Source organism: Acanthaster planci, linkage group LG01 (genome assembly GCF_054643075.1).
Source record: "Acanthaster planci isolate LZ-2023a linkage group LG01, COTS_SCS, whole genome shotgun sequence".
Classification (NCBI taxonomy): domain Eukaryota; kingdom Metazoa; phylum Echinodermata; class Asteroidea; order Valvatida; family Acanthasteridae; genus Acanthaster; species Acanthaster planci.
Window position 1 is genome coordinate 18,236,885 of NC_141777.1, and position 23,393 is coordinate 18,260,277.

Below are 23,393 nucleotides of genomic sequence, written 5' to 3' on the forward strand. Positions count from 1 at the left end.
AATGTGAACGAATAAGGTAATTTAGAATTACAACGTTATGTAGACATATGCATCTTCAAATACCCAACCCAGTGTTTGGGGAAACTGCCATTTTTTCAACCACTGTTGAACATCTTGGCTACATTTATACCTTAGAAATAGCTTTATCACAAGTTGTTTAGGCTGCTGGTTTTCTTTTCGATTTTGAGTATTAGTCATGAATAATAAGCATTGCTGTTACATGCCATATCCCTAAACGTTTACTCGAGCAACTCAACAGGGCCACTTTTCAGTGTTAGACATAGCGATCAATGCGACCATCTGGACACTATACATACGGTCATAAGTGCTACGAACATTTTACTAAAACGCAGTCCACGTGAGGTTTATCACTTAAAATGAAAAGGATCGTGGAAAGGGACAATACTTCAAGATAAAGGTCCATTTTCAAAGTTACACTGAAAAGCGTTCAGTACTAAAATATTGAACCATTTTCATCTTACATCTTAATCTGATCATCGTGATGTGAGGTAGCCCATTAACTGAGCCCTGATTTAGGACGCCTATTATTGACATCATTTCCTCTTCAGTTTTATCGATCTGCTAATTTCAAACATTGATCGAGGAGTTTAGGAGTGTAGTCTTATCATTCTGTTCCTTTTTCCTGTTTACTGTTGACGTCGAAAAGGCTATGGACATAACCATTCAGAACGCATTTGTAATTTTGCCTAGTGCAGTAAATAGATAGTATAGGTTTTTAGGTCTTAGTTTGCTCAATATAATTATTTTACTTCAATATGATCCAAACAAACAATAACAACATCACCAACAGCAAACAAACGATTAGTAGCAGTTATCATGAACGTATTGCGCTGTGCAAAGACCTTGACGCATTGAATTTGAAAAGAGACAATTTGGATTTGAAAGTCAGTAATTAAAATCACGGGTCGTACTCATTTATGAACGAAATCAGCCTCATGATTATCCACAACAATTGTGGTATCGAAAACCGTACACAAGTGTTACTTTTTTGAATATAATTTAAACGAATTAGCGTATAAACACTTAACATAAACGTTTAAACGATTGTATATGCTTGAAACAAATTAATTTGAATTTCGAAATGCACTGTATTTTGAAGAACAAGATTACATCATTGAGTATCAACTGAAATTCTTCCTTTTCGAAGCTAAAGCAATGTTTGAAATGCACGATGCATTTCGTCATCTTTACATCAGAATTCCGTTCGTCATTTTCGTCATTTGGACTGTGTATGGAGTGTACTTGCAGTATGACGTCACTGGCGATTCAAAATGCACCTGCATGGTTTTTTTTTGATAGAGCCATGTGTTGACATATATTACAGTCACGCACTCCATATTCTGACATTATACGACAATATGCAGGCGTTTACGTTCAGACGTATCTGCTTTGAAAAGCCTGAGGCTGAAGGGTTATTTCTTTCTTACACAGCAGCTTTGAAAAAAGTGTAAATGAATTTTTGTGAATATCAGAAATGTTCACGCCTTTCGTTACATCATTCGAAAGTGATAGGAGCTGCTCCAGAAAACCATGATATCTGCCAGTGTATTCAATCATCTAGCCAGTACATTTTGACTGCCTTATTCGACTTGCTTACATTAAGGTACATCTAGAGAAGACTGCAAGCCACAGAGATTAGACTGATTGCAACTCTGTTCCTGAAACAGATCACATTACAATCAAGTACTGCATGGCAATCAGCTGTCACTGCTATTCAAAGTACTGTAAGAGTAATAGACTGCTTAAGCCAAGAAATAACATAATATGATGGCTTGATGCACAAGACTATTTATAGCCGCCTTAGTTGTTTTCCCTTAATTTTCAGAATTTGGCATAAAAAACAGAACCATACTCTAGACGACTGCGTAATTTTAAAGAACTAAAATTTTGATAAATCCATCAAGGGTTTGTATGTGTCTTCATTACACTCAGTCGGATCAACATTTAATGGAGTAAATCATCTATGACTGACTCTTGAGTCTGTAGAGTGACAAACAACAATGCTGGAGGCCGTTGAATAATGTGTCACCTACAATGCACTTACGGCCAACAGATAAATTGACTGCTTAACTCTGCATCTTGTTTGCCTCCGTTTTGGGGAGAGTGTGGTTGCACGTTGTTGATTATCCAAAAAAGCGTGGTTATGTTCGTTGATGCATGGAGGAAGGATCCAGAAGGAGGTAAACTCTAGCACTTCAAAGTGCTCGAAGATCATCCCCGCACGAATAGACGAGCAGTAGTAAACATTCCAAAATGCCTGATTACTGCCTGCAGCTTAGCCGGACAAGTGGGGCCAGAAATATCTAAAAATAACATTTTAGCAATATTTGTGCTGGTTTCTTTGTAATTAACTACAATTTATCGCAGTGATCAGGAGATAGAGAAAAATATCTAACATAAGATTTACTTCTGCCATCGTGCATAAACTTTTTTAAAATTTTAATTCTCTTTTCCATTAGATATGCATGGTTTAATTTAATCCATGTAATTGTATTTTGTCACTCCAAAACTTGGGTTTTCAAAGTCTTTGTACGGATTTGGCTAAGACTTGCCAAAAGAATGTTGACCACCACATGACAGTGAAATTCATGACGAACAAAATGCCCTATTTCACCACAAGGAGTTGTCATACAACAATACATTTTTATATAAATTCCATATAAAAATGATGCAAATGAAACAAAGTCTTATAAACAACTTGGGTATTTATTCCTAAAATAAGTCTAGAAAAGAGTGTTCGATAAGGGCAATAGCTGCATTGAACACTTCGGGAACACAGCCTAATACAAGCAACTGCGCAAGCATTATGTTTGATGTTGTCAGATCATACGAGGCAAAAACGATTGCTTAAACATTCAATTTCTTATACTTCAGTACACAAGGTTCTACGGATGTAGATTACCAACGAAAAATTGCAGCGATGGTCACAGGGTACAAAGGGATCTTACGGTTGTGAAACAGGTGGTGCTAAGCAAGCGCTTGCTACGTTACGCTGTGGCTATGGACGTACCAGGCATGCCAGAAAGCGGTAATTGGCCAGATGTTATAGCCCAGGCTGTTCATGGTGAAGGTGGCAAGTCAAATGCGAAATATCTTTTTTTGTGAGTATGTGTGGTTTTCAGGACCACACTCACAGAAGAGATATTTCGCACAGTGCTACTGCAAACCTCTTACGTAAGTTTCACTTCCAAACGTTGTTTACTGCATGACTGAGTTGTTAACAACAACTACATAGATCTCCGGACGTCTTCGTTTATGCTTTGGATACATGTCGGGACCGCGCGCCATTACTTGCTTCGCGCCCTCTTGTGTCTACTTATGTACTCTACTCTTGTGTCTTCGGTTTAGAAATCCCGATTTGCCAACCGTTTGTACACAGCGAAATGACCATCTACCAAAGGTGGTAGTAGCCAATCACATTGCCGGACCGGCTTTACGTCGTTCATACCTGCATTATAATGACGAGTCTACAAGTCTGACTACTTTGATTGGTGGAAATTCCGTAACATTATGCAAGATTATGTCGTTCATATGTAATTTGAATAACTACATATTACCGACGGGGGATCCGATTGGCTTATCTCTCAAATCAGACTTATGACTGGTGACGTATGACACACTTTGTACGATAAACGCTATCAAGTGAGGGCGCATTATAATTATAAGGGTTATTTATGCGAGCTGCCAGGCTGAGCGTGACAACTGTGTAGTGCGTACAGAGTGAGGGGGTACCCAAATGGGCAAGAACAACGTAAGTCCGACTTGATTAAGTCTACAAGTCCATAGTTCTAGGGTCTGGCCTCTTTCTGAGGGAAAAGCAAGAGTTGTTAGGTTGCCATTCGGGTGGTAATTTTGGAATTCTCGTTTCAGCGATATTATTGGGCCTTGTCGGTACGGTAGTTAAACCTGGAATGCCATATGTTTCCTTTTTCAGCAGTGTAAACATTTTGGTTTTGTACAATGGTTGGTGGTGAACAGTAGGCTGAACTCAAGCAAGCTCACGTTCTGGTTAGTGTCCATAAGGGATTGCCGATTAAGATACTATATTTTCGAATGGAAGCCTTAATTTCGGGAGAGTCAAGGAGCACATCCTTTGATAAACATATCGGAGTGAAGGAGTTACAACATGGATTAGAGTCGAATTGAGTTCAATTATAGGTAATGACTCACAGGAGGTGCGTTTAAGCTCGATTCACTTTATGGAGTATAAACATGGCCCATTTGATGATCTCTGACATGCATGCTGGTCAGGAAGAGAAATGCCGGTTGGGAGGTTATTTTGAACACTCTTACTGCTCAAATGGACAATAAACGACACTAGAAGTTTAATTGTACCGTTTTTGACGTATGTACCAGGCATGGAAATTCGCAATGTATAAAGATGCAGGGTGACTAGATGAAATGGCACAATTTTGCTAGATTCGTGTAACAAAAATATGTCAAGTTACTAAAAGAACACGGAATATGCTATAAACTCCTGAAATGCAAGATATTATAAGTATAGGCCCTATGGACATGAAAGACATCGAAAATAAAGTATGCTCACATGCAAAAAATATTATATTATTGGTGAGAAAGTCTGTTTACTGCGACGTCAGGGTCCCATGGAATTCCCCTAAGCACATCGACTGGCAAACCTGTCCTGTTGCACAAGGGTTTTTTATTATGTTTGAAAATTTTTGTTTGCTTGTTTGTATGAAAAAAAAGTCTTATTCAAAACAAATCCGCTACATTTTTCTGGTAGAATTACCAATTCTATAGAATTCCGTTAGAATTACCAGTTTTATACAGTCTGCTGGAAAATTGCAAAAAAATTATCTTATTCAGATTTTAAAAATCGGTTAAATTTAGCCGGAAATCGGCTAAAATGGTCACCCTGGTAGGATGTACGCTTGCATCTTCAACAGCGCATCTTACTCGCTTACCAAAGTCCCGCAATTTTAGGATTTCGGTTGTCCTACCCTTATCACTCCGATTCACGCAACTGGGTGTAAAAAATACACTCTCGTGTTCGCCTAAAATTTGTAAGAGTAACCCCTTACTTAATTTCGAAAGTTTTTGTTTGTTATTGTATTGGCGTGAGTGATTCTTTGAAATACACTCTAAAAATAACGTGTAGAGTTTAAGAACTGTTTTTACCCACTTTTTGAAAACACGATTAACCAACGACATGCTCAGTGAAATGTTTAGGAATGTGTTTAAATGCTAAACGCTTTTCCATGGCGCATGTTCAGCTTTTTAAACGTCTGCTCAGCATTTAAACACATTCCTAAACGCATAACAATAAACATGTCGTAAATTAAAGGTGTTGAAGAAAAGTGGGTACAAAAAGTGTTTAGAAATGTGTTTAAACTCTACGCGCTTAAGCACACACAAACTCATTGTCTAGGCTTTAACATTTTGTTAAAAGCCTACACAAGTTAAAATCTAGCGCAGCGATTCGAACCCTCACTTTCAACCTTCTAAATTTCAAATTTGCTGTTAACAGTTGACATGCTGCCAAGTGATTTCCTTCAGTGAATCTGGGCTTTCTAATATGATCTGAGAATCGAATTCCAAGTTACTTTGAATTACCACGGCTTGAATTTTAATGCGTTTGCTACAGTCAGCATACTTATAGATGCATAAAGAGGTGTGTGAATGTTTTAAATAATAACGCTTCAGAGTTGTTTATTCGACGTGAATTCATTTCAGTATGAAGGGGGTTATTTTTCTTCGGAACTGATGTTCTATATTCTTACAAATATTTTTAACAAAATGAACTCAGTGTGGATTGTTTAATAAATGTACCCGTCGATATGTTCGTAGACGGAATGACCACCGTGGTAGTATTGAATTTGTAACAAAGACCGCAGGCCACCGAGGGTATTCATTTTTCCAAACGGTTTCACACCTGCACACGTCTCTATGTATACCAGGCAAGATATGGGACGGAGGGGTACTCCCTTACCTGTTCAATCCCTATACACACTGCGGACTATTGTTACCTAACACGTCCCCCCAGAAGTCTGAAAAGAATTCCTGAGATTCCGATTAAACAGTGACCAACACAAAGGCGGGAGGGGGTTCTCTCCGTCCCATATCTTGCTTCAAATGTCTCTATGATAGACCATTACGATGTTGCATGCAGTCCGCTCCTACACAAAAAACGACGGTTACTATTAATACATCATATATAACATTCTACACCACATTATACCTAATACACTCAAAATTACTAGCTTCAACCGAGATATCAGCTTGAACTTATTTCTTGAAATTTCCCTCACTAGTCTAAATTACAATTGATGGGGTTTCTATGGAGACGCACAAACGATATCGGTCTGCCATCGTGCATCAGTGAGAGCTTGAGTTTTCGAAGGCGCGCTTATGGAGCCTCGTTAGAGTGTGCATCCGCGCGCGACTGTCAACATAGAGCCTAAGCCCCGCTATCGGCCATCAGGCGCTTTATTAGCTAAGAGTCTAGGAGTCAGATTGCGTTGCCGACGGCTACGTCAGTATTGAGGCTGGAAAATTTATTCTGAAGCTGATACACATCTCAATCTGTGATCAGTGTGACGAGGTCTCATGGCCTACGTTTTGCCAGATACGAAAGGTACCTATTGCACCGTTAACTCTCGTCAGACGCAAAATGAGGCTGTTACGTCATTACTTACTCTGCCCCAGCTACGGTAGAGGATGTTTAGCGGTTCCAGCAAGGGCGAGGGTTTGAGAAACGAAAGAGCACCCTACTATAAGAGTCAGTTACAACGTCAAAAGAATCCCATGGAGGGTCGAAATTTGACATTATTTTGAAATAAAGAAAACTTACTGAACAGCCAATAATGTATTTTTTTAATTACCAATAACCCTTCATTTTATTGATCGGATGGGCTATACTCATGGTTATGCCGCGGTTTCCAAGGTGATGCATACGGTACCTCCCTTTAGAAATATACCCAATAAATACATGTGTTAGTATTTACGATAGCAACGTTGTACTCTTCATCGATCGATTTTTCTAAACGGCAAGCGGGGTCTCATCAACCTCTTGCTCGATTCCAGTACCAAAGAACAAACGCTGAAAACTGCAATAATTATTTTCATACTACACTTTAAGCAGAGAATTAACCATCTTGAATGACAAACTGAATGAGTCCATATCAGTCTCCACGATATGTTGCTGTATTCGTCCTTCCATGTGACCTGTATACCTGATCAACGGGCTCAGGTGGCAGACGGGAATAAAAGAGATATCAGAAGATCTTGCTGGGTGTAAATTATGTGTCGGTTATCATTTAAAGGTGATGGGGTTTACTGTAAGGTTTGATCAAAGTATCAACAATGGCAGATTGTTTGGACACACAAACTCTAGTAAGGGAAGACAACAAGCGAATAAGTAAGTCACGTGTCTCCTTGGAAACTCAATATGTTGTGAGCTACTCTGTGTCTGTTTGGCATCTCTTATCAAAATATTGGGCAAAATTCCAACTCTATTCCTTTCTCACGTTCCTGTATTTATTCTGCTTACTCGCCACACATCTTGTACGTGCCCAGAACCCTAATAGACACACTTCAGCTTTGAGTTATCTTTGAGCATGAACACTTGTATGCTTTCTCACTCGTACTTTGTCAATGAATTACAAAGAAATAATAATTTGGTTCTCTCTGTATAAATAAAAAGCAATGGATTTTTACAGCGAACAGAAAAGAGAAAAGGACGGGCCTACAATTTACTCAATACTACGTGTTGTTTGAAGAGGGACTGTAACACTTGAATAAACCTCTCGAATTGAAAACAATAAAACACAAAAGAGCTGTTATAGTATGCTTTATAGCTCGTTGGGGGCATAGTTACATCTTTATGTCAGAGGAATATAATAAATTAATATGATCCATCGTAATAAGGGGGTTTTGGCATAGAGTTGAAAAAGTAAGGATCGGTATATGACCCTATATTTTTGAAAGTCATACAACTTTCAAAATATTGCATTTTCTTCAAATTTAATCAGGTAAAGCAGGCAAATGACGTGTGGAAATATTTAATGTTCATTTTACATTCAATTAGTATGTACTGCCAATTTAAAATGTTAAGTTTTAGGTAAATGCATTTCTTCCTTTTTGCTTAAAATGCAGAAACAAAATGTATTCACCACTGATACCTATCCTCAGGCCTATTAACTTTGTAGACCAATGCATCATGTACATCTAATGAGGAAGAGTCAGTTGTGTGTGGCATGTTGGGGGATCCATCGTACGGTCATCAGAGGCCTGCGTATAGGGAAAAGACTGTTTTGCAAAATGAAGGCAGCAAAATGTAACTTGAATTTTGTGTTGCCGTGGTCTGGTATCTAATATTTCTCCTTTGTGACCTATTATTACAGTCATGTTTTCTGCCATACGAATACAGGTCAAAAGATGCCTAGCCTTTTCACATTGAAAGTCGATCAAAATTCTTTTTATATGCAAAAAGCAGTGGGGAAATAATGATATCATCTTTTGATGCATTCATCTAAGGTCGAGCTGCCATTCTTTTGGAAATGAAATTAATATTTCATTTCCATAGTATCTCTAAATAACCCCAAAATAATTTTACATGATGCAAAAAAAGTTTGCTTTTGTTACATGTTGTATTCACTCGTATGTCTGTATTTACCTGTCCTCTCGGGCTCCTAGGACAGTGTCTTGTAATGCCCACCTAAACTTTTCAAATGCTTTACTGCACTGGTTCAATTGCTGATGAACAGTAGGTGGCTAAAAGTGTCGTTTGAGGTGGAAACGACACTATTTGCACCTGCTGCATCTGTAACTGAACTGGTTGAATTCTGGTTTCACGATGACCATTCACCTATGATATTGGGAATCTGTTATCGGGAATCTGTACCATCGTCGACATCACGGTAGGTGAAGCCATATTGGCGGATGTTTAGATGTGCATGAAGTTCCTTATCAATCCTCGTACTATGTCCTCATATATATTGCTCTCCAGCTCTTTCGTTTTGAACAGTGTGTTCTTGTTCATGTCATTTAAGGCCATACATGGTTGTGTACACGTGGATCATAATCTCTCTGGAGGCGTCTGTAAGAAAGGGTTGGCAAGTTAAGCCATTGCAGATGGGTCTCGTGGAAGATCGATCGCAATAGTGGTGGAAGCGTCTGAGTGGCTATCCTTTGTTCTTTGTTATGTCCCTTTGGGCTCCATACACAATAGGCACTCTCCAAATGTGGCCAAAAAGTGTTTTTATAGGGTGACTTCAAGATCTCTGGTCGAAGGTTCCCTTGACTACTGGATTTGTTACCATACTACCGCCACACACTTGTTACTTTCCTTCTCTTTGCGAGCTGCCTCTCTGTTCTTAACCCTCCTCCTCTAATGCTATAAGCGCTTATAGAATCCTGCCTCCCATAATGCATGGTCCCATATTTGCCAACATTGAATCTGAGTTGCCCTTTATCGGATCATTTGCTCAAGCTATCCAAGTCTTTCTGCGGGACTTCACCACTTCAATTTCTGCAGGTCTTTCTGTAGGACTTGCCTATCTTTACATGTCCTTGCAATATGTCTGGTATGTCATTGATGTAGACGATGTACAAAATCGGTCCCAACACACTGCGCTGTGGAATGACGCGATGACACCTGTCCATGTAGATTTGTTTCCATTAACCATCACACCGCCTGCTGACTGCAGGGAATCTTTGAGTCCAATTTAACAGGTTTCCACAATGCAATGAGCTCTCAACTCATTAAAAAGTGCGGAATAGAGTCCAATGCCTCGAGAAAATCGAGATATATGTACATGTAGACTACATCAACAACACCTCCTCCTCAATAATGCTTGTCCACTCATCCTGGACTTCTATAAGTTGTGTCACACATGATTTAACCATGGGCGTAAATCTGGGGGTGCAGAGGGGGTATACATCCTTCATACTTTTTATGGTGTGGGGATGGGCTTTTGAATGGACTTTTTTGTGGTGAACAAAAAAAGTAAAGCGGATTGTAAAGGATTTTTCAAACTTCATGTGACTAAAATGCATTCAATATCACTCAAAAAGGAAAACAATTTTAAAAAGCCAGAAATATGCCATTCAAAAAACATTACAGATGTACATCAATATCATAAACATCGACCACTATAGTCACATGTTGTCACCCGGCCCCGATTTTCAAATTTCATGGCCAGGCAAGTCATCCCCTCCACAATCCCATCCCCCCAATTTCTGGCACAAACTTACGCCACTGGATTTAACAGAACGGAGTCCATGTTGCTGTGCACGTTACAGGTTACTATGGTTTTCCTGGCTATTTTGCACTTCTTTGACAAAATTAAACCTCTTTTTAAACAATTTTAAATGACAGAAATGCAAAATTAACCGGGCAAACCCATACCAAACTTCATGATATGGTCATGTTGGACTCCATAAGCTTACACACAAGTGACATGAGGTTTACTGGTCTTACCCTCTCTGCTGTAACAGGCACAAAATGGGACAGAGGGGTGCACCCCAATAAGTCCAATCTTTATTCACACTTAACACGTCCCCCATAGATGTCTGAAAAGAATTTCTCAGATACCAGTATAATAATGACCAACACAAAGGGGGAGGGGTCCTCTCTGTCCAATAAATTGCATCCAACTTAATGCTCTATGGCTGTAACATGAGCGACCTCCTATGCACTGGAAATCTTTCCTTTCTAAAGTGACTTTAAGATAGTAGTCAATAGACCGGCAAGACATTCTGCAGTCTCCTAAAAAAAACACGAGGGTGTAAGCTGTCTGGTTCAGGGGAGGTTGTGATGGGTTTAACCTCCTCTTTTTCTTTAACATTACCTCTCTATTTAACATACGGGTGCACTCACTAATTTCGTTTCTGGATCGGGGCGGGGGAACCTCTGAAGTCTTCTCTTGTGAAAATGTAGGCAAAGCAGTTGTTCTGGACAATATGCTATTTCGTCGTCATGCTGCGTTCGTGTGCCGTCTTTTTAGATTACTAATACCGTTCATTATTTTGGTGTTAGATGTCTTTACCTTCTTTAACACTTTCCCAACACATCCACAGAGGTTTCATGCATTTTTGTCTTATCAGATGTTTGCTTGGTTTTGATTTTTGAACATACTTATTCATAACTTATGAAGTCTATCAGCAAAGAATTCGAGCTTTACAAAAGAAAACGGCACATTTAGAAACCATCCATTTTGAATGAGAATAAAGTTATTGCCATGGAAAATATTTGAGATTGCATGCAGTTGTGAAGACGGGTAGAAATTTATAGGTTTTCCACACATTTTAACCTTTTCCATTAATCACATTTCATGTCTTATGTTTGATCTCGTCTGTGATCGCTCATTTTTCCTTTTATTCAGGCAATGTAATATATTTCGAGAAAAACAGTTCGATTTTGTTTTCTACAATCACCGAACGTGCTATGAATAAAACAGTTTCGTCATGTTGCTATCAATCTTATGTAAATATCATTCAAATTTGTCTCATGATTCTACACTATCTTCTCCATTTTTACTTTTTCATCTGATTATTTTTGCTTTAAATATATTTACTTGATTATTTCATGTATTTATTAAGTATGTTCCCTGTTAAACATTCTGTCATACGGTTCATTTAGATCTTCGACAATTTCATGCGTTGACTGGAAAAAAAGAAAGTCTATACATATGTCAATGAAAATGTATACTTTCTGTTTCATGCAAGACATGAGTGTAGGCCTTTAATGTGTAAAAGTGAAATGAACTCATGTTTTCATATCTTTCAGAAACAGTCGATTCTGTTCTTCTTGTCTTTGGATTGGTTGTTCAACCTGTAATTTCTTGTCTTTTTCGATACACTGTGCCAAAACGTCTGTGCGTGGTTGTACACTATCATGTGAATTTGATAGAAACATTCTGGAACTCAATCGAACAAAGACTAATTCAGTCCCTACATACCGTACACAATCATCAGGTTAAACGATTTCCATTGGAATTTGACGAAATCGAAAACAGGATTTTGATAATCAATGCGTTCCGGTCTTTTCTTCATCTTTTCTGAATGAAGAAAAAAATTAGAAAAATTGCGGGAAACTTACTGCATGTAGTAACCCTCTCTCGAAAAATAATCCAACACTTAAATCTAAATTTGTCCAGTGACACAGCAATTTGTGCCCAAATCTTGAATATTATAATTAGGTCCGGAATAGCTATGCACATCCTCGCAATATTGCCAGTCAGTTTGCTTATTTTGGAATGTGGTGTCTAGGGTGTCAGAGTTAAGTAAGTACTTGTGACATATCAAATCGAAAAACGAATGGGTTTTTCCGAAGTTGCAACTTTGATTACGCTTGCCACCACTGAAAGGAATAGTTATAATTAACAAACCGACGAAGGAGAAGTACGTGTTAGGAGGGTAGGGCATTATAGGCCTGTTCACAATTCATGAGTGGAAATAGCCTTTGGAGGAAAGACTGTTAAGACTGACATGCATGTAATGTTAATGGGTCAATTTCTGATTTTTTCTGGTATATCGGTGATTCCCTGTGACCCTTGCGTCCTTAATTTCGGTTAATCAAGCTTGAGAAAGCGTACATATGACGTAAATAAAAAAACTTATATTGCCAAACGTATGACAAGATGTCAGCAGTACAGATAGGCATATAACATGCGTCACTCCTACAATTTGTGCGAACATACCTCTGTCACTGACTAAACCAGATAAACGATACGTTAACTATTATTATTCAGTTACTTAACTTTTCAAAACTTGAAAACAATGTATTTGCCTGGATCCCAGACCCATTTGTTTGACATTAGTTTGTGTCCTTTTTTTTCTCTTTCGACTTGCAGATAGCAACTTCATCTTGTCTAATGCACGAGTTGTCGGGTACCCCATCGTCTATAGTAATGATGGATTTTGCAAAATGACAGGACGCACACGGGCTGACGTCATGCAGAAGAGCAGTACCTGTAACTTTATGTATGGGGACTTAACTGATAAAGAGACCATTAAGAAGGTGGAGAAGGCGTTTGAGGACCAGACGCCTGTGCAGGTGGAGCTTGTCATATACAAGAGAAACAGTAAGATCGAAATTCCTGCAATTGTACATGTAGGCCTATATACGTTTGCATCTGCTCACGGTGCACTTATCGAATTTGTTCAAGTAAACCTGTGCCCATCGTAACACACATATTTGTTTCCATATTGATTTACGTATCATCCAGGAATGTTTTGATTGGCTTTACATATAGGCTTTATTCAATACCAGTAATTTCTAAACTGTTCGATCCTCAATTGCAGTATGTGAATGAGTAGAGTCTTACTGTTAGTAAATTAGCAGATGGCTGTCGAATGTTAAGCATAGAAAAGATGATGCCTTTTTCTTACTTACCAAGGGACTTTACGAGAGGGGACTATAATTGGAGTTTCATAACTGAACTGGGAAGTTATAGACCCTAGGCGGTGCATTTCATGCTTGTCGCACAAAGCCACATTTCAACATTAGATCCATATTAAAGATTCGTTTTGTGGGTGTAAACCATGCCAAATAATTATAGAACAGTCTTTTTAAACCGCGAGCAGCATCACATCCAAGCACTGAAATATAAAATAATAAATTAAGAGAATAAAAAGCTGACCAATTTTAATGGGTATTAGCCAATAGTTTCGTGGCAGGCAACACTTTCTCTGGTTATTCAAATGGTTTCAGTCCTTGAAGATTTGTGATTCTACACAGACACTGCTTCAACATATTTTCATTCTTCCCCGTGGTTACATTTCAGCCTTCAGAGTGGGTAACATGACACATTTGCAACCACCAAGAGATTAACCCTTAGCATTCTAGTCAATCCAATTTTGTGCAACGTCGGACACTCGGAGACAACTAAATATATGTCTGAGCAGACGTAATGACTTGGCGCGAAAGAGTATGCAGGCTTCATGGCCCATTTTCTAGTGCAGGTCCCATGTGGAAGGAATTGTTCTCACTTATTTGTTCATCAGAGTATAAAGTATAATTAGGTTGTATTCACAAGAGAGAAAAAGAGAGATACACGCATATTGATCATGTTTAGCCTGTTGGTTCTGTCACAGACGTGGATAAACCTAGTCTGTTCTCGGGCCCAGTGGAGTAACTATAGGGCTAAATTTCCGGGGGCACCCGGGGGGCACACGTTTTTTCGAGGAGACACCATAAGAAATTAAGCTGCAGCTAAATTACAAGGGACATTATTTAAAGATTAAAAATGGGGGGGGGGGTCACCAACGGGGACAGGGCATCCGCTGGGGAAACGTGACCCTGTGCCCCCCCCTTAGAAGAGCAGTTTCTACATTGTGGATGTTTCCAAACATTAAATCTTGTTTTGTGAAAATCAACGAGAAGGTGTGTCGGCCCGCGTGCATTAAACACGTCAATGGAAAAACTGTGTAGCCTATTTCTGGCTGACCTGACGGCTTTGCAAAATGAACATTGTACGAGAACAGTATGCCCAATTTTCACAACATTGGTGCGCAAAATGAACATTGTAGGAGAACGGTATGCCCAATTTTCACAACAATGGTGCCAAAATGACTGCAAGACAATACTTAAAAACTATTGCAGAAAATGTTTAGGGCCTGATTTCCCCTGCTATGTTATGGTGCGCATCGAAGAGACCTCTACAAACGTCAGATTTCGTTAAGTGAGTATTGAGTATTGATATTGAATCACCATTGACTGTCAATTGAGAGACTCCTGAGTGCTATGTAATGTGCGTTTGGAAGCATTACTATTCTAAGTTTTATAATTTTATTTGGCAAAGAGTAATTTTCTTATTGAACGATGTATTTAATACTGACATATACTTTAGCAGTCTTGTAAAAGGATTTTTCAACTCCATTGTCCGATTTCTTCTAAACAGAATGCTTTGTGAGAGTCGTTGGTAGACAAAAATATAATACTAAATTTAGCATATTGCCTTGTCACAATTAAAACCTACAATCTGAGCAGCATGTATCATCAACAGTGAGTTGGGGAAAACCAGCAGAGATAGAATGCTGATGAATAAGAGAGGCTTTTCACCGTCAGATGATAATACGTTTTTCTGGTTGAATAAGGATGGCTCGCAGAGGAAATGAGTTCGGCGTTCCCTCTATTAAGAGAGGCGAGCAGGTGCAATCGATCACAACCAGTCGCAATCGCCCTTGCCGTGTGCCACTACCAAAGCCACTCTTTTCCGGTTGGATTTACACCTCCAACTATGGTTTTACGTTTTCACCTCAACATGTTTGCGGCGGTCTATTTGTAGTCGTCACTTTTGTCTTGCACCTTTCTTGTCCGTTGCCTTGTTGAGGGAAGGTGTGTTCGCAAATTTTTCTTTCCATGTAGAAAACAATTCTGCCCTAACCAGACCCAAAGTCATTAAGCTGAAGCAAAGTAGCTAAATAAAATACTTCTTCACGATCCCCTCTTACCCGCAACTGGCAATTTGTCTGCATCAACGGATTGGATGTTTCTCGCATAAGACTTGCAAGTATTTTTACTTCATCATTCATTTATCTCCCAGCAGTTCTTTCATAAATGGAAATTTGGAAATTTTCCACCGTAAGTAAGAGGGCATTTTTTATTTTGATGTGGGGCAAACACCGACACCAGTCGACATGGCTAGAACGTGCTCAGCGTACGTGCAGTGTTTTACACTGGTTGACTGTTACACTGTATGGGACATTTCTGTCACCACGTTGCCTTGCCTTACAACCTTGTTGTAAAGTAAGGCGTTCCAAACTGACATAAGTTAATATTTGGTTGTATTTTACGGCAACAATGATATAACAATCTGATTTGGTCTGGGTCCTTCGTTGATCATTATGGTAATGCAATGAACCGGGTGTGCCAGTGATGACACGCCCAATTTTAACAGGGTTTGTTATGCATGATGTGCCTTACTGATACAAAGTGGGGTAAATCTGTGCTGGAAAATGGGTGGGATATTTGTTCGCCGATGTTAGTGCTATTTCGTACCTTTTTAGCTGTTAGGAAGTTCAACAATACCCTCTTTTTGGTTTCTAATGCCCATCTTCAAGGAAAAAGTGGGGAATGGGTATGTCCTCTCCATCCCCGGATGAAGAGGCTGTACTTATTCGAAATCTGTCTACGATGGATGTAGACATAAATTACCAGCAAGGAAATTTACAAACCAAAATAACACCTTTTGCTCCTTGACTTTAATATAGTGTATGAGACTAGACTTCATTTGAACAGGCGTCGTGTCATTGCCAATATCAATCCCCTTCATTATACGACAGGACTTTCACTTTGAAGTGGTTCTGCAGTAGATGCTTTCATGGATGTATAAACAAGCTCGTCAGTGATGAATGAATAACGGGGACGAACTGAAATTTTCATGACAGGTTCTTTATCATTTGTGCTGGAGGATCAAAATTAAATTAATATTAATGTCAACGATGGTGTGACAATGCATGAAGGCAGGCCTTAACTGAAACTGAACAATAAGCCAAAGAGGCTTTTTATCCGTCGCTGCAACTTGTGTATGAAATAAAATTGGGTGGTGGTCAAAGGACTTGACAATTTGGGCAACAGTAGTAGAGTGAAATGCTATGCACATTTCGATCCATTGAATTACTCTTTCACTGAACTAAGGCAAAATTGCTCACTGGATTTTAGACATAAATTTTTCCTTCGGAGGAAATCCCAAAATATAAACGTATGACGTGAAACAAAGCTTCTAAATAAAGACTACATATGCATTCTTTCCTTTTAATGTATTGGAGATGTTGCCATTTATAAATGGTATGATTGAAAATTTGGATCTCTACCACAAAATAAAAGCATATAAGTATAACATATGATAAGTAGGATATTTGTTTTAAAGTATGGCTGTTTTAATTCAGATAGTATTCAAGGAAAGTAAAATATTATTTCAAGAAAACTGAAAAAAAAAGACGTGCTTGTTCCGTAGTTGCGGGACATTTACTGGTTCGTCGTAGCCTGATTTCTCCAGTGAAACCTTTCTTGTGTATTGAAACTGGCCACACTGAAATTGTGGTTGACAAAGCTTTCTGAAGTATTCTGATTCTTTTATCAGTGTTACCATTTTGGCGCCCTTTGCCTACGCGTTGAACCTCAGAAACTCAATTTTCACACACAAGAAGATATGGAGTAGGTCTCAGGTGGCTCGTTAAGCGGTGAACCGCAGCGACAGAGATTATGAAATCATTTATGCTTAAAATAGATATTTCTGTGATGCAAAATGAATCTGTTCTGAATCATAAGCTTCAAGCAACTTTGCTTGTAGATTTGTATTGTCCTGGAAAATATCTTATTATGCAATGAATATTTTCCTTGTTTATGTAGCATCTACTGTTTTTACCTTCACCCAACAATCATTATGGCCTAACTTGTCCAAATGACTTGTCTTGTTCTAACACCGAATTGGACGAGCTTATATAATCGCTGTTCTCCAGAGTGCGTGTGTATAGTCTTGCCCCACGGGCAAAAACGTCTAGTCGGACAGGTTGTGCAGCAGATTATTGATCCAGCTCAGCCTGAGTATGTTTTGGTTTGCCCACTGGGAGAAGTGACAATGGCTACTCGAATAGGATCTTGTGAGTGTGCTTTGCGCCAGGTAAATGGCTTACAGGGAGATCAAGTAAGCAATGAAATAGGGAGTCGATGAGTTGGGGGGTTGCTCTGAACATTTTCTTTGACGTGACTCCGTGGACATTAAGTCTAAGTACACGGAGGGAGTTATTTGAAAATAATGACATGGGTCTTGAACGCATGTGCGACATTGTCTGACGAGTAAGAAGCATATCACGGAGATTTGAATTTTAGGTTTCACAGATTCCCCATCTTTCTCAATTTGGAGTGGTTATTGTGTTCAGTTACCTTTTGTATTCTTGCAGATGTATTGCAGATTATGCGAATCCCACGAATTTGTCAGGACTATACGGCAAGCAGGCACCGTCAGCTTTGACTGAAATATTACAAAGCACGAGAATGGGTAAAAATACAGAAAACTGAAATACCCATATGATTAAAATGAAGCAGAAAGCCACGGATAACGATGACTGACATAGGCATAAAACGTTCCCACTTTTTCTTTGGAGGGAGAGGTTGGAATACTGAATCATCCCCCTCTTTTTGTTAAAAAAGTTAATAAGAGTTAAAAAATAACAATAAAGCGGATTGTGAAGAATTTTCTAGAATTCCCAATGACTAAAGTGTTTGCAATATCAATAAAAAGGGAGAGCAGTTTTAAAAAGCCATAAATATACCACTCTGATGTACGATTCTGCATGATACACATTACAGATGTACATGCTTATTACGAACATTGCCCCCTATATAGTGTATATAGTGTTAACTCCCCGCCCGTTTTCAAATTTCCTTGGCCGACAAGTCATTCCTCCACCCCCCCATTTCCAACACAGATTTACGCCACTGATGACTGACAAGGAAGAGTGAAGTAAAATGCATCTGAAAATGGCACAACATCATGAATGCTGATTAAAAGACAACGCCAGTCTTCGAAAGCATTTTATGTGTAGTTCTCAAAATGAATAAGGCTTCACATGGAGAGGGTAATCGACTCTGTAATGTCCGATACGGTTCTTGGAGTTTCGTAAAGACGGAAGAGAGTCACTTGTAGGAATCAGAAGAAAACCAAACATATTTGTGGTAACAAGCAGCAGGTTAAGGCGTAATACGTCATGCAGGCATTACACCCTAAAAACTTTTAGAGGGTCGTCTTAATTACTGCAGATGTAAAAATTTTATATATAGTCTTGTATGATTATCCCAGCTGATTAAGAGCTCATCGCTTATATTCATTTCAAGAACGTTTCCATGGCAATACTCCCGTGACGTGAGCGCTGACCTTTCTTTTTTAAAGACTTTCATTAGAAATATTCAAACCTTGAATCACATACTACGCATAATTCGGAGCTTATACTGTGAATGGAGTGGTTTTCCTTGAGAAACCACTATAAGTTTGCAACAAGCCCTCCTACAATGTCGTTATTCTGTAGTGTAGTGAAATTAGTAGTTTTGAAAATAAATAAGACGAAGTAATGTGCAAGCTACACACGTTTCAGACTGAAGCATTTTTTTGATATATCATACTTGTACTATGTTGACAATGTGTTGATCTGTTCACTGGGCACTTCAAAATATTGCCTATACCAGTGCGTTTTAAAGACGAGAACCTGTCGTTTTAATAAATGAAACGAAATCAGAGTCTTTTGGTAAACTTACTTGTCTTACATGTAAATCCGGTCGAATTATATCTTGTGGGAGTGTTTCTCACTAAAACACTAAGTCTGTGTTATGTAAACTTTTTAGGCATGTAAAACTGCCACGTATAAATGCAGTAATTGCTCGACAGGTAGGGGAAAACACCAGCAGAATTGAGTGCAGTAAAATGGTTCGAGAAAGAAAAAACGAGAGCATGCATGACGTTCATAATGTACTAAACTAAGCTCTTATAAATACATTTCTCACTTAGAAAAATCCCCAGAAAAAAGAGGAAAACAGAGCCCGATAGTTCTCCAATAGTTGCTTGAGATCACCCAATAATGTAAAGTTTATCATCAGTTTTGTATTGTCTTGAACTTTTCAACTTCCTGAAAGTCTCACGTACACTACTGGTCGTTGTCACTTTTCTTTTCTTTGCAGTAAAGCTGTTTCTTTTACTGTCGGTAATTTCGCTTTTCTTGCTGGCTACGTATTTCGCTCTACGAGCGTGTCTCCATTTTGGCTCGGTCATCTTGACTATTATCAATTGATTGGGATGACCCAATCATGCCTGAATACTCAACTTGTAAGGTTGGTCCGTACAGACCAAGCTAAAGAACGTGACGTCATGCCCTGTCAACATTAGCCCGATGAACCCTTTGTCACCATCATGTCAGCGTTCACCTTTGGAACAAATGTAGCCCTAGGGTTGCGAGATGACCACATCACCCACATGGGATCTGTCACGAGCCAAGTGCCTGGTCTTACGTTTTAAAAATAGATTTTCCCAGGGATCCGATTCACACTGAGTGATTCGCACGACACAAGGCGTCCTCGTGGGTGTAAACCGCAGTTCTTAGGTGTTCACGTAATGGTGTAACTGGTCAGGGTGTGACATCAGGGTGTAAAATCCGAGAATTATTCAAATCCCGACTACTGCAGACAAGTTGAGATGCAGAAAAATAGATTAACTTATCACCTCATTTTGAGTTTTGTTATTCTGAATAGCTTATACGGGTCTGTGCTGGAGGTCCGTCATTTGTTGGTTTACTGGAACCTAATGATGCATGGAAGAAGCGATTCTTTGGTCAGGTCGGCTCATGCTTCCTTAGAATAAATAGTGATAAGTTCCACCTCAAATAAAATATTAATTTTTATGAAAAGACAAAATGAACTGCACACAAACACAGAAACGTCATCTCAGCAAACTGTATTTAGGACAATTCACCGACTCTTGAATAATGTAAACAAAAAAAAAGTAGAAGAATCATATTGTAGATGTTGTTCCTTCAGAGGCTGAAACAAAAAATATAGCATAACAACTTTTCCTTCCAGGCCAATCATTAAACCCCAAGAATGGAAATAACTAACCAAAGTTCTCATTGGCCTACGGCTTGCCAAGTATCCCAGAGCAAAGTATCTGATAGGGTGGTTGCCCCTCTAAGCCTTCTTTGCCATTATTAGAAATTTGGTGGCTCTTAATTGGCTATCTTGGTCACAAAATTGTCTATTGGTGTATAAAATGGCTCCCAATCAAAGTGTAAGTACCTGTACATGGACAGGTAATGCAAACACGGTGTAGCGGGAAGCTATTATCTTATACTCCTTTCTGCTCAACACCTTTAATGAACACAGGGAAAACAAGGAATAGTACAGTGCCAAATTTGCTTCTTGAAAAGAATTGGATAATTTAGTGATAAAATCCAATATCATCACAGAATTTTAACATTTTCAGGATCAATGTAATGAAGTTTTCTTAGAATAACTTTTGTGTATGTTTAAACTCTTCTCCAGTGTATGACTTATGTAGATATGCTTATGGAGCTAAGTGAACTGTAAAGTGCACTTTGTAAATCATTTAAATTAGACCAAGCGTTGCCAGGTAAGAGAGGGCGCTGTTCGTGTAATTTCAGGAAAACACTGCTCTGTTTGCATGTATTTAGTTTTTGAAAATATCTCTGACAAAACGTTGCTCACTAGCTTACTGCCATATACTTATGCAACAATAAATTGCCGAAAGAAATGGAGATCTTCGATAACGAAAGGTAAAAATCTAGCAATTTTTGTACACATATCAATGCAACATTGAGTTTCAGTGTCTTGGATTAGATAACAGTTTTGTTCAAGAATATGCATATTCATATTAGCATATAGAAACAAAAAGTCCCCAAAGTACAGATAAAACAGCAAAAACACACATTGAAAATAAGGTAATAGAAACATACAAGTGTAGTTTCAAGGACTTGATAAAACAGTTCTGTTACATGGTCCTTTAATTAAATTTCATCCAAATAATAGTCCACAGCATTACTTGTGCAGTTAGTTTTGTGGTATTTCAAGCAATGATGCATATTCCTATTACGTGTCAGAATCAGTCCTCCATTTGAATCCCATGTAGACTGTAAAGAACAATTATAACAAAATACTGTTACAAACAACAGAATTCGAGAATCCCAATATCTCAAGTTCTTATGTTTTTCAACTCGTCTTGTAACAAAGCCATGATTATAACAAACTAATTTGTCTGGTCCCTGCGACTTAGTTAATAACGAGAGTCGACTATATACATCTTGATAGGATTTATAATACTGCCATAAATCAAAAAGTGTGAGATAAAATACTTGTTTTGGGAAACAAAGTTTCCGCAGACGGCATACTGATGAGTAAAATTGTACTATTTTCTGTAACTGCTTATTGATGAGCGTTTCAACATATACAACAGGTTCTCTCACCAGTTAAAAGCACCGCCAAAAGGTTGTTGTTAGTTACGTTACAGTTTTTTCTGCCCGTTTTTTGGCGAAAATTAAAACGTAAAAAAAGCTCTTTCACAAAAATGTGAACCTATCTCTTTGACTTATTGCCAAAAGGTAACAATAATACTCTTGACTTTCAAATTTTAAAACAAGGTGCCAAATGGGTACTCAAAATCTGTCGTTCTAGCCACCCCCCCAAAAAAAAACATAGTCAACTGAATCCACCTTGTAGGTACAGCCTTTAAAAGGAAGGTTTTGTTCTCTTTAATTTGATACCATATTTGTGGTTGTGATGCTTGTAGTTCTAAATATTTATTCATTATCCAATTTTATTTTTAAATTTTGTCCACATCTTAATAGAATGTCCACAGATGGAGCCATTTTCTCAAATTCAAAAGCAATTTTGTTATTACTATTAAATGTACTAAAGGATTCATTATCTTGCATCAGTGGCAACAGTATGGCTCGAAAGCTTGAAAATGTCCTTTGACAGAAGGTGAAAGAATTTTTGCTACTTGTCTGACACTATGTGTAACATTCTGCAAGGATCCACACACGGAAAGCAGAGTAAAACTCTTAAAAATTTCATTCTTACTGGAAAAGACTTTCACATCATCAGTTAGTGAACGCACTGATGAACGACGTAATGAAAATAGAGCTGAAAATTTGAAGACAAATATTAGAAATAAAATTAGAATTGTTGAACTCAAGTTAAAAAGTGTAATGTGTAATGTTTTCTTCATCAGACCTTTCTGTCTTTAACGATTTATAACAAAATCCTTTTCCCTGCAGGGACACCGATGTGGTCGCTTCTCCAAATAGCTCCCATCCAAAATGAGAAGGATCAAATCGTACTTTTTCTATGCACATTCAAAGACATCACGTCCCTCAAGCAACCGATCGAGGATGAAAATGCAAAAGGTACGCATACGCGTGACCCAATGCATGGGCATATTATATCAAAGTGAAATTTATGGTTTCCTAAGTGGTACGTTTACAACAGCATGCTGAAAACCAATAATTTCATTATTCTGACCCTCCTCGTCCTTGAAAGCTTCCCATAGACTTAGGATCATTGAAATTCTTTTCACATACCAGCTATTGTTTCTTTACTATTTACAAATTATTGAAATTGAAATCCGAGATAATATTTTGCAATTTTTTCAGCCATTTTCTAATTCACCTATACCAACAATGATGCCTAAGGTTTATGGGAATCACTCAAGTTTGCTTCAGCATTCTTTTTTTAAAAAGTTTTCTTATTGATAAATTGTGTCCAGGACTAAGCAGATTTGCCCGGCTGGCACGAACCGTGACGAGGAGTAAATCGGTTCTCGTACAAGTGGCCCAGCATCTGCCAAATATGAAGTCAGAACAAAGCACCCAAAATCAAATATCGCAGATCGCTCATGTAAGTATTG

The 23,393-nt window shown here is 38.4% G+C and overlaps 1 protein-coding gene across 2 annotated transcripts in view; it reads left to right on the forward strand.

Annotated features, from left to right (window-relative positions):
• The window catches only part of LOC110978196 (voltage-gated delayed rectifier potassium channel KCNH1-like), a 65,025-nt gene that overhangs the window by 24,213 nt on the left and 17,419 nt on the right, over window positions 1-23,393 (forward strand). For both annotated transcript variants that reach the window (XM_022232986.2, XM_022232987.2), the window contains exons 2-4: window positions 12,837-13,067; window positions 22,765-22,893; window positions 23,253-23,383. In XM_022232986.2, the coding sequence (XP_022088678.1) occupies window positions 12,837-13,067; window positions 22,765-22,893; window positions 23,253-23,383 (491 nt within the window). The remainder of the gene's footprint in view (window positions 1-12,836; window positions 13,068-22,764; window positions 22,894-23,252; window positions 23,384-23,393) is intronic.